Raw genomic sequence first — 14,044 nt, 5'->3', positions numbered from 1 at the left:
GGTATCTAATTTATGCACTATCTTGACCATCTACATCGGAGACCAGCTCCCATTCCAGCACCACGGTCCACTTCCCTGATGCTTGCAAAGCAGTATTTTCACAGGAGTTGTCTCTCATTTCCACTCCTATGTCACTCTCCCCCAGATCGATATCCCAGGTCAACCCTCGACAAATGCCGATGGCATTCCCAGGGCGAAGCTCAGGCATTGTTGAGGTGACACGCCGCCGGGACTGTATCACAGTCTCAGACTGAGACCGGGGTGCCCCAATGAGAAGCAATTTCCTGAGCCGTGGGTCTCTTTCTGTCCCTGCCTCATCACCAAGAGCATCGGTCTCATGCCCGCACACAAACGCAAGAGGACCGCAGCTCGGAAGAGCAGACAGATGCACATTCTCAATCCGAACCATGGTCAAACTGTACCGCGGTTCCCTCCCGGAGGTATCCGCTCCTGTGCGCCGGGCCACACCCGTCTGTCGCTGCTGGTCGTGTCGTGTGCCCGTTTCCAGGACCCAGCTGCGCACTTCAGCAGCCATCCCGTCAGGGAGATAAGCGTGGGCGGGACCGCGAGCACGTCCGCGTCGACGCAGCGCACGCGAGGATGGCGAGAACGGGGTCGGGAGGGCAGCGAGCTCGTCGTCCATGTGCGATGGGGACGGTGAGCGAGGTAGCACGAAAGCGGGTGGTTTACGTCGTTGAGACGATGGTGGTGGCTCTTGCGTCGATGCAGAGACCCATGCTTTGCTACTTGATTGGGGTTGGGTGCTTGGAGGTAGGTGAGATGTTGGAAAGAGGAAACGTCGGGGATTGGTTGTGGATGGAGGGTTGATGCTTGCCGGCGCTGTGGGTCGAGGAGTAGCTGTGGCTGCCGGGGTACGATGTGAAGGAGCTGGAGTGGCTTGCGTCTGCATCGAAGACTGTTTGGGGGCACCTGGAGTTGGGGACTGGGATTGAGGCGTTGGGGACGCGGGATGATCTTGTGACGATGACACGATCTGATCTGTGTCTGATCGTGTCGCTACTGGTTGGGATGAGGGAGCATCGTCGTTCACTGAGATTCGACGCCGCTTTTTCCGCTCTCGAATGGTTGCGAAGAGATCTTCAAATTCGGAATCTTCATCTACTGGTGGCACAGGGGAGCTGCTCTGCGTTTGCCCGTCATCGAAGATGATTTCTCCCGAACGTATGTGTGGCGTATCATCTTGCTGGTCGTCTTTCGCATCGTCTGAATCTTCGATGATTTCTTTCTGGCGAGGCGTCGAGATTACACCCCTATCGCGCCTCAAAAAACGGGCAGTTGGGACTGGAGTGCTCTGGGGTCCGTCGTCTTCGGTGGAGAATGCATCCTGAGTTGCCTGCTGCGATGCGGGGGTTCTCTGCGAGACGAAGAATCGAGGAGTCGAGGCGAACTGCGGGCCTCCACTCGATCGCGAGGATACACGAAAGGGTGTCTAGTGGTACGTCAGCTTTTTAAAAGGCTGCTAGAGTTCGACGGAAGTAGTACATACAGCTACAGGACGCATTGAAGCAGGCGAAAGTAAAAACACAACATCGTAAGTGATGAGGAGAACGCGTAGAGAAAGGCAAATTGGAGATCGACCGCGACAAATCAATATAGCCAGATTGAGCAGGCGGTCAGGGCTAGCTAAGTGCGGGGTGGTTTCCCAGTCCTTCTCATACTCGTAGATGCCTGCATTCAGTCTACCTTCTTTATCCATCAATTTCACCTACACTCATCTTTGTCTTTCAAGAAGCCTATCACTCTTGGTACTAATACGGGTCAGCAAGAGACCGCTTTATCGCTTCTTTCGCAATAAGCGTATGAGGCATTTCTGGCAGTCAATCATTCACGCAAAGAGAACCACGCATATGACCCGTGCTTCTACTTGCAGTCGAGAGCCATTGCAGTCCGTATGTGAAAAGTCATGGCTAGCAGAGGCCAAGGCCAGCCACATGCACGCCGCACAATGCCCTCATGAACTATTCAAGACATTCCTTATGACCTGATCGTCATAATTACGAAGTTCAGCTTCCGCTCATCTTCAGCCCGCCAATGATGGATATAGAATTCAGCAAAATGCATTAGCTGGTTTGGCTGCTTTTGCACAGCATAGCATTTTTGCTTTTGGTGGCAAGATGTTCAGCTGCGGTCTCATCCAGCCTCTGCACTTCTGACTTCATACAATCATCGTCTTTTTGGGGGGGGGTGTATATATAGTGCATCCTGGACCACAATTCTTGCATTTGGACCCTCATCGTCCATCTTCTGCTGAGAAATCTGACAGTTCAAATAACGCTCAACCACTTATTACAATGTCGGGCCCACCAGAAGGAGTAGTCTGGTTTCCCAGAAAGCTTTTCTCTATTTGGTGGGACTCAAAGCTACATATTAGCGATGAGGATCGTATGAAAGAGCTCAAGCGAGAAGGGGAGGACTTTTATTAGTTTCTTTGGGTTGACATCACAGTCAACGCGAAAGTCGAAGACAAAGACAAGCCAAAGAAGAAGCATCCGCGTACTGGATTTGCTGTTGGAGGGGCGACGGCAAGCTACGACAAAAATCTCAGCTCTGTATGGCAGGGATGCTAGCAACCCAACTCGGATCGTGACCTTGCATCAAGATGGAAATTTACTCGCGCAGCCGGAACAGGCATATTTGGTACACTTCCCCATGCCAACTCCCGAGGAGCGATTCCTGTGGCTGGACCTCACCTATGCAATTCGTGGGGTATACCTCCCACAGTGTTGGAACTGCCCGTGGCCGTACGAAGACTTGTCCAGTTGATCCGACTGGATTTCAAACATCGATTTGTTCAGATTCCGTTCGCCATCCCCTACAGCTCAAAGCTTTATCCCCAGCCGGAAAGAGATCTTTTGCCGGAGCAAATTGACAGAGCTGGGCTCGAGATCATGCCGGAAAAGACCATCGTGGACAACGTACTGCATCCGATTTTGCAAACTACGACCCGGTTCACGAAGAAGATACTTGGTGAAAAGGCAACGAATTCGGATGGGGAGCCTTCTCACGAGGCTCTTTTCCAAGGCTCAGACCCAGAAACAAAACGAGCCAAGGAAGATCTCCGCAAATGGTTGAATAGCTGCAAAGACAAGGGTCCACAGGATCAACTGGCCAAGGCCAGGGACCTCGATGCCTTAGCCAAGAAGTACAATGTTGATCGCAATCCCAAATACTACCGTGCGGAAGTTGACCAAGAGGATCTCAGCAAAAGCCTCGATGGCACCCTCGACGGCACATTCCAGCAATCTCTAAAAAAATGGATGTTGGATTTCTGGGCTTAAAACCGGCCACATCTCTTTGGAAATCAGAAACATGCAGGCTCCGCCACGCTAGTCGCAGAGAAATGGTCACAGGAGATAGCTGAGAAGCCTGAGTTCAAAAATCTTACTATCAAAAGTCTTTTGGCATATACAGACACCGGAGAACGTGGGAAATTCGTCAAGGCGCTTTCCGACACGATCAACGCCGGGCCCACGGGATGGAAGGTCATTCCCAACTCCAAACTCGTCCTGTGGATACTTTCGGTGCTGCCATCACGGAGATGGGAGTTTTTTTGAAACTTGATTTTGGAGATGTCTTGGAATTCAACCTGGGAAAATTGGTGCTGAAAATGGCTGATTGGAATCAGTTCGGTAACTGGATATACCCCGACTGCCCGGTCCAGCCCAGAGACGACGAGTTATTTGGCCTACCAAAGTACACCCCATGGCCTTGGTATCAGCGGCGGGCTTTGCTCTCCTCTCCCGGCGGTCAGCCTGATAGTATTGTGACCGGCCACGTTGACTTCGCCACAAACCCTACCTTTAGCCTAAGCCTTAGCCATGCGGACGTGACGCTTCGACTGGACATCACTGAGTTAATGTGCATTCTACCTATGCCAGGGGAGGTATACACCCGTCAGGGGGAAGAAGAAGTTGGGTACCAGAATATCTCTGCAAAAGGCGAGAAAGGACGACCAATTGACTTTTACGGTCGTGACCTTGTTCTCGCCTTTCCCGCTAGGAGTGTGAAGACCAGCTCTGCAACAAAGGACGTGACACCAGATCACGGAGTTATCACTTACAATGGCAAGGCTTTCCTTGATATCATCAAGCGCGAGTACGGCTTGGTCATGAACTACAATATCACCGAATCGACCCCGTAGGAGAAGCAACTTGCGCTTTTCATGGTTCAGATTCTGGCCATCGCAACGGATGCTTTCCCTGTCGTGGGACCTCTCGTTTCATTTACCATTTTGATGGGAGGCAATTCGATCATCGATGCTGCATGGATCTCGCAGTACGAGAACTCGAGCCTACCAGTGTTTGCATTACTGTATTCTCAGAGAAGTAATGTGGCGAAGTACAAGACGAAGGTAGCGCCGAAGTTTAATTTCAAATTGACCCTCTGAGCGAAGCTACAGGCACAAATTGAATATCATCGTGGCCGGGCATAGCTGAACTTGGCCACCGGCTATCAATTCATGGTTGGGAAATATGTATGCGTGTATATATGAAGCGCAAATCAGCGCGCAGGGTTTCAACTGGCTTAGCGTTGTGGAGCTCCACCCAGCTATGTAGTCTCCAACTACCTCAAGCTTACAAGGGGGTCTATATATGACTGAGCTCGGAAATTACAATGGTTGCATAAGGTGATTCCAATTTAAAGGTAGATTTGGTCGAGATTCTAGAGAAACTGCAGCGCGGCATGGTCCCCTCGTTCACAGTAAGCAGATAGGTTCTATTGCTCAATATGAACTACACTAAAGAAGCGCATGGCGAAGTGGCCGCAAAATTGACCTGAATGGCTCGGACAAAAAGAAAAGGAAATAATTTCCCTGCTTCTCGATGCATATATGCGGACCTGCGTTCTTCCACTTTTCCTGACGCCAGACGGTACCACCTTATATTCTCGAACACATATGAGTCATTGGATAACATCAGGGGTTGGAGCTTACCGTGGTTATGTTTGACGACCACAATTCGTGGGAAATTAGTCGGAAGAGGAGCTATGGGTGAAGAGAGAGCCAAGTCAATTCAAAGATAACATGCTGCTTTTAATTCCGACACACGAAAAATCATTCGCAGGGAAAGCCGCTCCACCTCCAATGAGAAGCCCCGATAGGAATATTAATTCCCCAGAGACCGAATAATCTTGGCCCCCTATTTACTCAGAATATTCTTACCACAAATCCTCCCACCGCATGGAGTAGGCTTTGTCCTCATGCGCATTGCCCTCAAAACATATTCCAACCACATATCCGTCCCGGTCTAACACCATCGATCCTGAGTCCCTGCAAAGCATCACACCGTGGTACGAGTTGTACATAGAATGTACATAATGAACCAATGGCGCTCCTCTTTCTTTTGGGTTGCTGGCAGTAGTATGGGTGATCCACGCTGTGCGCAGTCCGTTGTATCTACCTTCCTTTGTGGCCGTGGAATGCTCTATCTTCCAGAGAGATTGCCCGGGTTTGAGCCGCTCCTCCAAATACCAAAGTCCCACACTTCGGATGCTGGGTCCAGAAAGTCCTCCGAGGAACATGGGGACTGCAAAAGGAGGCGAAGATGCTTATCAGAGATGCGATTTTCAGGGGCTAGGATAGGATGGTAGTTTACCTTGCTCTCACCCAGCCGTCGGTCTGCGCGCATGCGGACAAGGGCCCAGTCCAGGAAGACCGACGGTGAACTGATTTCTGAGGAGTATGGTTCCTGCTGTCGTCCTTTCAGGCCGGAAGTGGCGACCGCAGTGCCGAACTCTTAGTTCTTATTATCTTGATACTTCTAGATCTGGGTGCGTTCTGCTCTAATCTCAGTTAAGGGTGTTGTTTAAATATGTCCAGAATTTTAGATCACCGGGGACGGACACGGGCTCGTTTTGCGCTTGCGCGGCTTGAAAATGTTCGTAGCGCATTTTGTCCTCATACTTTCGTGCGAAAATCATCGAGGTTGTCCGTGTTCATTGTGATTTCATACAAGCCTGGGCTATCAACCAGGAGTCTAGCCGCTGTGGCGTCTCGGAACGGTACGCCATATGTCTTCCACTCGTCAAAAGCCGGGGTGTTCTCTCCCTTCTGAGCACAGGACTCAACATGTGCATCGGTAGGCAGGACACTGCGCGCGGACGTCAGCGCGTACAGCATCCACTCATCTGTTTCCGGATCCTGGAGCTCCACCCAGCAGCCCAGGGTCCCCTGTGCTTCGGGTGAGTGGCCTGAGGCTCAACTATCCCCCATCTCGCAGGGTTTATCCTCTTTGGAGCCGTGTGTAAGGGACTTGGGAAGGTCATGCAGGTTGCAAAGGTGGTCGGCTGGTCGGCTTGCCGAGTCCTGTCGGATAAGCACCCCATCTGAATCAAGACCAAATGGTTCAAGAACGGTAACCATCAATTCCCGAACCACTTTCCAATCCACGGATGCTGTCGGATCCACCCCCCAGCAAGACAGTAAGTGAAACGACCGAACCAGGACGTCGCCCCAGCGCGACAGCAGCTAAGACAAAGGCCTCCCGTCAGAAGGATCGCCCGGAGAATTGCTTCTAACACAGCCTTCCACTGCGGAAAGATGGCGTTTTCTACGGTGGACGACTGCAACCGGAGGCGGTTCTTTGCGCAGAACAGGATATCACAGATTTCGACCGCGACGTTATACTCGACGATGGCGGGTCCCTTGAACTCTTGGAGATAGTGGTACACTGCCCAGGTCATTTTCTTTGCAGGTTTCCAAAGCTTTTAGTGCCAAGTCGAGGTTCCTTATATAGAGGGGATGGTCTGGGCTGATCACCTCGCGGTAACAGTCTGGTCCAAACAACAATGGGACGCCCACGCGGAGATCTTCTTCGATGGGATGGTTGTCTGAGGTCGTGTTGGGGCTATCATCTCTGGATGATCGGTTGTTTCGTCCGACCCGGATACGCTGGCCGGACGAGGACAGGAAGAATCCTGACGCGTAGCTGAGTTCGTGTGCGGTGACTGGCACTACCTGAGGTCCACCTGCCAATGATATGGCTAGTAAATAGTGAGCTGATGGGGCCTTTCCAGATCGAGAGATCAAGAGAGTGAAAGGGTGGGGAGGGGGCAAGATACGCATACCTCTCCTGTCCTTCTTTCTCTGCAGAATCCACTCCTCGCAACATACTGGTAGAACTCCGTAGGTGTGCAATAACTGAGGTCATCTGTTGGTTAGGGAAGCTCTAGGAAGAATGACTGTGTGCATTTCTTTCTTCCTTTTGGTACCTCATCCAGTGAGTCATGGGTGTCATCATATTGACTGTATCCGTCTGGCACTGCGCCATGCGAATCGGTGAAGTAATTCCAGCATAATAGAACAAGCTCATGATGATGATCGAAGGATTGGCGCTGCAAACGGTTTTGAGTGGTTGTGATGAATCATTCTATCTATTTGGCTGAAATACGAAGGCTTGTGGAGTTGACTCTTGGTAGAATCCAAAGTCTTTCTTATTGAAGGAAAAGAGGCCGGTGCTCGATCCTAATGTAAATACTCTGCTACACATGAAGTTGGAAAATGCACATATCTCATTACCACTCAGCTTATCATACTATTTCCCTACCTACATAAGTATGATGGTAGGTGAAGACGCAGGTTGCACTTCGATTTCCCTATAGCCGGCTTTTCTCGCTAATCTTGGTCCAGGCACTTTCCTTGACTTTCTGGAAGTCCATGATTGCATTCGGGCCACCAAAACGATTCTGGGTCGCTTTCCAGTCCCTGTCAACGGCCGTCTCTGGTCTCCAGCGGACAACATCTATCAACTCCTTCTGGAGATGACCTTCCAGTGCGTCCGCGATAAATCCTCCAATTGACGGCATCTGCATCGCGCCGTTACCGGATGCTCCTACAGCAACGACCAACGAAGGGTGCTTGGGATGCCGATCAATCAAGAAGGCACGATCTGGCGTATCAGCATCCCAGCAGATACGAGCAAAGGAAAGCGGTCGGTCTGCAAGCTGCGGCATTGTGTCCCGAAGAAAGTCCCTAGCACGAGCCTCGGCCTCTAGCGGAATCTGGTGTGCTGGAAATGGGATACTCCTGATGTCACCATTCCGCTTAGGATCAGGAATAAAGTTGCAGTAGCCGGGATGCTCATCGCAGATCTTCAACTCATGCTTATCCTCATCGGGCTCCATGAAGAAGCCCTTAGCAATGTTGAACAGCACGGGTAGATTCTTGTAAAGTTTGGCCTCTTCGGGAGTCATCTTGATATGGCATAAGGTCCAGGCTGTAGGACGCAGCTGCTTCTCAAAGTCCAGAAGCCGGTCACTGCCCGCACCAGCCGATAAAATTGTGCGGTCCGCGCGATGAACCACGCCATCGGATGTTTTTGCTCCCACAACATCGCCATTCTCAAAGACTAGAGCCACGACATTTCCTTGCGGGGACCCGGTAAGAAACTTGGCTCCCAAGCGCTTGGCTTCCGTGTAGGCGGATACCATGGCTTTTTGGGCGTGGATCCATCCCGCGTTGGATTTGTTTAGCCAGCCCTGCCAGCCGGGGAAATTGCCAGTCAAGACTCCTGCCGGCATTGTCTTGCGAAAGTCCTCTGCCGTTTCCAGCTTCACAAAGTCACCCATCGAAGGTTCAATTTCCGTCTCGCGGATGTGTTCTATCAACGTAGGGGTGTGACCCGATACAACCACACCGGTTTCATGGAAATATGGCTTGAAAACGGGATCTGTTTTCCAGCCTTTCAAGGCAGCACGGGTGCAGGTAGCAAAAGCAATGCTGCGGGGATCCGTATCAGATTCTAGTCACTTATCAGTCGGTTTCTCTTTGGTTCGTCGAGTCTCAAGGATACTTACCCTTCGGCTCTCGATGTTCCATGATTTTGTTGATATCATTCCCAGCTGCAATCGCAGAGGGAACGGTATAGGGATCTAGCACCGTGACATTCTTGTAGCCACGACGGACCAAGTGCAGAGCCGTTGAGCATCCCCAGACACCTGCACCAACAATGACGATGGTGGAATCATGACTTAAATCCGAGGGGGCCATGATGCTGAGAGTTGTGTACTGGATGTAGCGGGCAAGTGGAGAAGGACTTGCTCTGGTATAGAAAGGAACAGATCAAGAGGGCATCGGCCAAGACGAGGGTATTTGAAGGGGAGGCTTCATCATGCCATGTCCATCTGTTCATCGCGGAATTGACCCGGGGGGGATGGAGTATGAGGCAAAGTGGAAGAAGCATGGCAAGGAATCAGCCATCGAGCAGCCAAAAGGCGGGGTTCCCAATGCAGTTTAGCCAACCGGTTGGACCTTCCTCGCTTCTGAGCATATCGACGACTCCTTCTACTCAGTATACTCAGTATTCACCTTACACTCCTAACCGTCCTCTTCTCCACACATCCACTACAGTGATAAGGTTGTTCGCGGTGGATGTTATCAGTCGCGTGCAGTGTCCAGACCTGCTTTAGTTGGTGGATCTGACGGCTTCTCCGCATCTTCCTCTCCTTGCCCTTCTTGGCAGATGCCATCAGTCTCAACCCCGTTGCGATAACACCCGTCGTTTGGAGCTTCCTCGACAAGTATACTTATCTTTGTTCCATTCATTCTGCCTCAATGGCTCGAGGGAAATTGTCTCACTCCACCTCTCTTATCACGAGGCACTGCGTTCACGATGTCGCTAGAGGTTGGCCATCGTCGGCTTCGTGTTTGCAGTGGCGGACAAACCAAGGTCAAGGATCGTCTTGCCTTGCCTTATCGTTCATCACCTAACATCACCTACCATGGCATTATGCTCGGTTATTCTCATCCAATCGGATGAACAAATGAACCTTGATAGAGCGGAATATTGACGCCTCCCCGGGCCTGAGGATGCTCTTTGGCTCAGGTCAAACTGCGCTGGTGCTGTAGAGCTGCATTTAAAAGAGCGACCACTTCCCCTCCCGGTCTCCTGTCTATGTCCTGTCTGCTGTACATCAAAACATCATGACTCGCTCTGAGGATATACAAACAGACGTACCGGGAACGGTTTACCTCGTCGACGCAGGGGGAAACCTGAGCGACGCTGCCCATGCTGGCAGTCAGGATATCATACTGATTCCCCAGCCGACTTCATCAGTTGCCGATCCTTTGGTATGTGGGAGAAAGTAGATTAGCTGGCCTCTATTCTCAAGACTGACTGTTCTCTGTTAGAACTGGCCCAGGTACAAGAAATACTGGACGCTCTTTCTGATTTCTGCCTACGCATGCTTGAACTCCTTTGGCGAGAACAATTGGGGAGCAGCATGGACAACAATCTCGGAGGATACCGGTGTGAGCTTGAGCAATATGAACGGTGGCTCTGCTCTCAACTATCTCATGCTCGGCTTTTTCAACATAATCTGGATCCCCACAGCCATGAAATTTGGACGAAAGATTGTTTACATCCTCAGCTTGGTCTTCGTACTCGCTAGTGGAATCTGGGGCGGTGTTTTCAGTGGTGTTGCACAGTACTACATCATGATGACTGTCAATGGTATTGGTACCGCAGCCTATCAAGCCCTAATTCAGCTAACGGTACGTACCTCTATAGACCCTCTCTGTGGGTACTAATGGATCATAGATCTTTGATGTCTTCTTCTCCCATCAACGTGGCCGTATGCTCGCTATCTATATTTTCTTCCAGCAGCTTGGTTCCATCATTGGCTTGATTTGTGGTGGTTATATCTCCGATGGCATCGGCTGGAGATGGAGCCAGCCCATCGTGGCAGGAGCATGCGTAAGTTCTTGTGCTCATCAACACAGAGCATGGCCGAAGCTAAACGAGTTTTAAGGCTTGCTTGATTCTTCTCTTCATCTTCACTTTTGATGACACCATGTTCCCGAGATACCGGTTCTCAGGCGATACATCGTCTGAGGACTCGAAGGTCGACCCCACCACTACAGTGCCCATGGACGACAAAGACCAGAAGATGGAAGCCCCTATATCCGTCGTAGCCAGCCATAGTGCAGGGCAGATCTCAATGCCCCCGCGGACCTACCGCCAAAAAATTGCTTTAGTGCACTATTTTAAAGATGACCATACAACCTGGTTCCAGTATTTTCGCCGTCCATTCTTCCTCTTCGCCTTTCCCAACATCCTCCTGGCAGGGATTCAATTTGCCCTAGGCTGCACCGCCGGAATTGTCTCCTTCAACACCATCTCCGAAATCATGACCGAGCCGCCATACAACTGGAGCGCTGGTCCCGCCGGGCTGATCTTCCTAGCTGCCCTCGTCGGCAACTTCATGGGGTACGGTGCCTTATCCAGTGCAATTCAACATTCAAGCTAACCATAAACTTCAGAATGGGCATCGGTTCGCTGTCTGACTGGCTTGTCATCTTCCTCGCCCGCCGCAACAAGGGGTACAAGGAACCCGAAATGCGTCTCTGGGCTTACGGACTCCCCATAATCCTCGCCGCTGTCGGCTACTTTCTCTATGGCTGGGGCGCCACCGAGGGTGCCCACTGGATGACCATTGCCGTCGGTCTCTGCTGCATGATCGCACAGCAGGTCTCTGCCACGAGTATCGCGACTGCGTACGCAATGGAATGCTTCGATCAGGTTAGTTGCATGTACCCTGACTATAATGAAACCCCTGCACCCCTTCCTTCTCTTGCCGATGCTCTTCTTCTGCTTTCCCTTCCCCTTGTATCTTAGGTCGAACTATCTAACCCTACAAACCATATACTAGTTATCTGGAGAACTAGTCATCATTCTAGCCTGCTGCTCCTCCATCATCAACTTTGTCATTTCCTTCACGGTCCAGGACTTCATTGACGGCACCAACTATGGCTGGACTTTCACCTTCTACGGCATCTTGGTCGTGCTCTCCATGCTAATGGGCGTCCCGATGCTAATCTGGGGAAAGAGTTGGCGCCGCAAGTGCAAGCCACGATATGAGCAGTTCCTCGCCGAAAAGGATCTTCATTGAGCTGTCAGCCCGGACGACAAGCAAGCTTGCTACGTGCTCGTACATCCTTCTTTTATGATTCATGATGTTTATACCTGTTTCCTTTTCTACTTGCTTGCTCCGTCGCTATGGTTTTAGTCCATTGGACACAAACGAATCACTGGCCTTCAATGCAAGACAAACATACAATGCACAAATGGTCTATTCTGCCTGAAAATACCAGTATCCTCGTTCTCTCCTACACTATCAGGATATATCTAGTTGGGAGAGAGAATTGTCTCTGGGGGATGGGAAGCAAAAGTTGCTGAATACCCATGCTGCTCCGTAGGAAAAATATTGAAGCATCAACGGGGCTTATGCGTGAGAGCCACGAGCTACTGACTTCGCAGGATCGACATTGAGGAGGAATGTGTTTGCACACACGCGGCGATTGCGAGATATGGAAGTGGGGTCGGAACCCATTAGACTAAGTGGGTGAACGGGAAGGTAGATTGCGTCACGTTTTCTGGGAGTGCAAGTAGCAGAAGTAATGCTAAATCATGAATTCATGAATCATGACGGACGGTCACGTCTCCTCTCTCACGAGAAGAATTTCTGAGCGGCAGCGCGCTCCTTAGCCACGCGATCCTTAAGAGCCTTCTTTACCTTGGCGATTTCGTTGGTAATACCAGCGTCACCGGGGGCCAGACGATCGGCCTCTTGGAGGTCCTTCAGGGCCTCGTCCTCCTCCTTCAGGCCGCTCAGGGCGACGGCACGGCGGTAATACGCCTTGGCCTTATCGGCATCCTTGGCCTCGGCGGCAGCAGCCACATCGAGGGCGTAAGTAGCCCAGGTCTGAGCGTCCTTGCATTGGCCGAGCTTGTTCGCCAGGAGGGAAGAGTTAGAGTGGAGGGTGAAGCGGAGAGCCTTCATCTGGGGGCCAAGCTCCTTGGGGTCCTGCTCGTCGGGCTCGGGGAACTCGTTGAGGTAGCGCAAACCCTTCTGGTACTTTTCGAGACCAAGGGCGATGTTGCCGCTCTTGAAGGCGGCGTTTCCGAAGTTCTTCAACTCAGCGGCGATCTTGTAGCACACAGGAGCACTCAGCTGCTCGCCCTGGTGGTCATCGGGGAAATCCTCGTAGGGGTCGCCAGTTGCATCAGGGGTCTGCTTGTCGGCATCCTCGTAGTCTTGGCCGGTGAGCTCGCCGCAGTCGACAATGGTGACGTCCGTGGTGGGCTTGTCTGCCTGAGTAGACATGTTCTCGATCTTGCGAACAACGCTCTTTCCGTTGATTACCTCGCCGAAGACGACGTGCTTGCCGTCAAGGTGAGGAGTGGGGACAGTAGTGATGAAGAACTGACTGCCGTTGGTGCCGGGGCCGGAGTTGGCCATGGAGAGGAGGAAAGGCCGGTCATGCTTGAGGTCGAAGTTCTCGTCGGGGAACTTCTCGCCGTAGATGGATTCACCGCCAGTGCCGTTGAATGCAGTGAAGTCACCACCCTGGATCATGAACTGCTTGATCACACGGTGGAAGATGGAACCTGGTCAAGTCATGGGTGGTTAGTTTTCGGCTTGCGAGGACCAATGTCGGAGCGGACGGGAAGTGGGAAGGAGAAAAAAAATGGGGACCGGAAATGGTCAAAATCGTACCCTTGAAGCTCAATGGCTTGCCCTGCTTGCCCACGCCCTTCTCGCCTGTGGAGAGTGCACGGAAGTTCTCTGCGGTCTTGGGAACAACTATTGTATGGTCAGAGTGTGCCCGGGAAAAGGGTCGTGGAGCTTAGGTTGGTACTATACCATCGTTGAACTGCGCGGGCGGGGTAGGTTAGCAAGGCTCTCACTCCAAGATCGGCGGCCTCGGCACAGGAAAGGAAATGTCCGCTAATTAAACGAAAGAACTACTGACCAGCTCGAGAGCAATGCGACCGGCCTTCTGTTCACCGATCTGAATGTCAAAGAAGACACGGGGGCGGCCTGTAGGAGCGCAATGGGTCAGTTACCGGAGCTTCGAAGCTGAATCCCCGCGGCGGGGAAGAAGGGAAGTCGGAACACACGCTGGGACTCAGCCATGGTGCTAGATGATGGCTATGTGTGGAGAGTGAATGGAGAAGATAGGTGGGAAAGCGGAAAAGGTGGCTGTTAATTGGCACAGGAGAGAGAAGAAAGAAGGAGAATGTAT

General features: G+C 51.6%; 7 protein-coding genes across 7 annotated transcripts; 3 read left to right on the top strand and 4 right to left on the bottom strand.

Annotated features, from left to right (window-relative positions):
• Positions 1-10: 10 nt before the first annotated feature.
• ASPACDRAFT_40559 (uncharacterized protein) lies at positions 11-1,522 on the bottom strand (the record flags this gene model as incomplete). Its single annotated transcript, XM_020200776.1, has 2 exons — positions 11-1,450; positions 1,508-1,522. The coding sequence occupies 2 exons, from the start codon at positions 1,520-1,522 to the stop codon at positions 11-13; spliced, it is 1,455 nt and encodes a 484-aa protein (XP_020059575.1).
• A 1,148-nt stretch (positions 1,523-2,670) lies between these two features.
• ASPACDRAFT_40558 (uncharacterized protein) lies at positions 2,671-3,299 on the top strand (the record flags this gene model as incomplete). The annotated part of the gene is made up of 2 exons (XM_020200775.1): positions 2,671-2,727; positions 2,781-3,299. The coding sequence occupies 2 exons, from the start codon at positions 2,671-2,673 to the stop codon at positions 3,297-3,299; spliced, it is 576 nt and encodes a 191-aa protein (XP_020059574.1).
• A 329-nt stretch (positions 3,300-3,628) lies between these two features.
• ASPACDRAFT_40557 (uncharacterized protein) lies at positions 3,629-4,162 on the top strand (the record flags this gene model as incomplete). Its single annotated transcript, XM_020200774.1, has 1 exon — positions 3,629-4,162. The coding sequence occupies one exon, from the start codon at positions 3,629-3,631 to the stop codon at positions 4,160-4,162; it is 534 nt and encodes a 177-aa protein (XP_020059573.1).
• A 1,709-nt stretch (positions 4,163-5,871) lies between these two features.
• On the bottom strand, positions 5,872-6,702 carry ASPACDRAFT_1853798 (uncharacterized protein; the record flags this gene model as incomplete). Its single annotated transcript, XM_020197330.1, has 2 exons — positions 5,872-6,190; positions 6,574-6,702. 2 exons carry the CDS (start codon positions 6,700-6,702, stop codon positions 5,918-5,920), a joined length of 402 nt encoding a protein of 133 aa, XP_020059572.1. The 3' UTR covers positions 5,872-5,917.
• An 812-nt stretch (positions 6,703-7,514) lies between these two features.
• Positions 7,515-9,073, bottom strand: ASPACDRAFT_76302 (NAD(P)/FAD-dependent oxidoreductase). Its single transcript, XM_020204682.1, has 2 exons — positions 8,815-9,073; positions 7,515-8,759 (listed from the first exon to the last, which is right to left on the bottom strand). The coding sequence occupies exons 1-2, from the start codon at positions 9,005-9,007 to the stop codon at positions 7,615-7,617; spliced, it is 1,338 nt and encodes a 445-aa protein (XP_020059571.1). The 5' UTR covers positions 9,008-9,073; the 3' UTR covers positions 7,515-7,614.
• Positions 9,074-9,940: 867 nt separating this feature from the next.
• Positions 9,941-11,907, top strand: ASPACDRAFT_23367 (putative MFS transporter; the record flags this gene model as incomplete). Its single annotated transcript, XM_020199192.1, has 6 exons — positions 9,941-10,087; positions 10,148-10,510; positions 10,620-10,712; positions 10,768-11,225; positions 11,279-11,537; positions 11,668-11,907. The coding sequence occupies 6 exons, from the start codon at positions 9,941-9,943 to the stop codon at positions 11,905-11,907; spliced, it is 1,560 nt and encodes a 519-aa protein (XP_020059570.1).
• Positions 11,908-12,465: 558 nt separating this feature from the next.
• ASPACDRAFT_58168 (peptidylprolyl isomerase) lies at positions 12,466-13,935 on the bottom strand (the record flags this gene model as incomplete). Its single annotated transcript, XM_020203318.1, has 4 exons — positions 12,466-13,406; positions 13,516-13,602; positions 13,768-13,839; positions 13,920-13,935. 4 exons carry the CDS (start codon positions 13,933-13,935, stop codon positions 12,466-12,468), a joined length of 1,116 nt encoding a protein of 371 aa, XP_020059569.1.
• Between the last annotated feature and the right edge of the window lie 109 nt (positions 13,936-14,044).

Source organism: Aspergillus aculeatus (genome assembly GCF_001890905.1).
Source record: "Aspergillus aculeatus ATCC 16872 unplaced genomic scaffold ASPACscaffold_3, whole genome shotgun sequence".
In the NCBI taxonomy this organism is placed as follows: domain Eukaryota; kingdom Fungi; phylum Ascomycota; class Eurotiomycetes; order Eurotiales; family Aspergillaceae; genus Aspergillus; species Aspergillus aculeatus.
The sequence above is the reverse complement of the archived record's forward strand: the minus strand, read 5'-3'. Positions and strand labels throughout refer to the sequence as shown.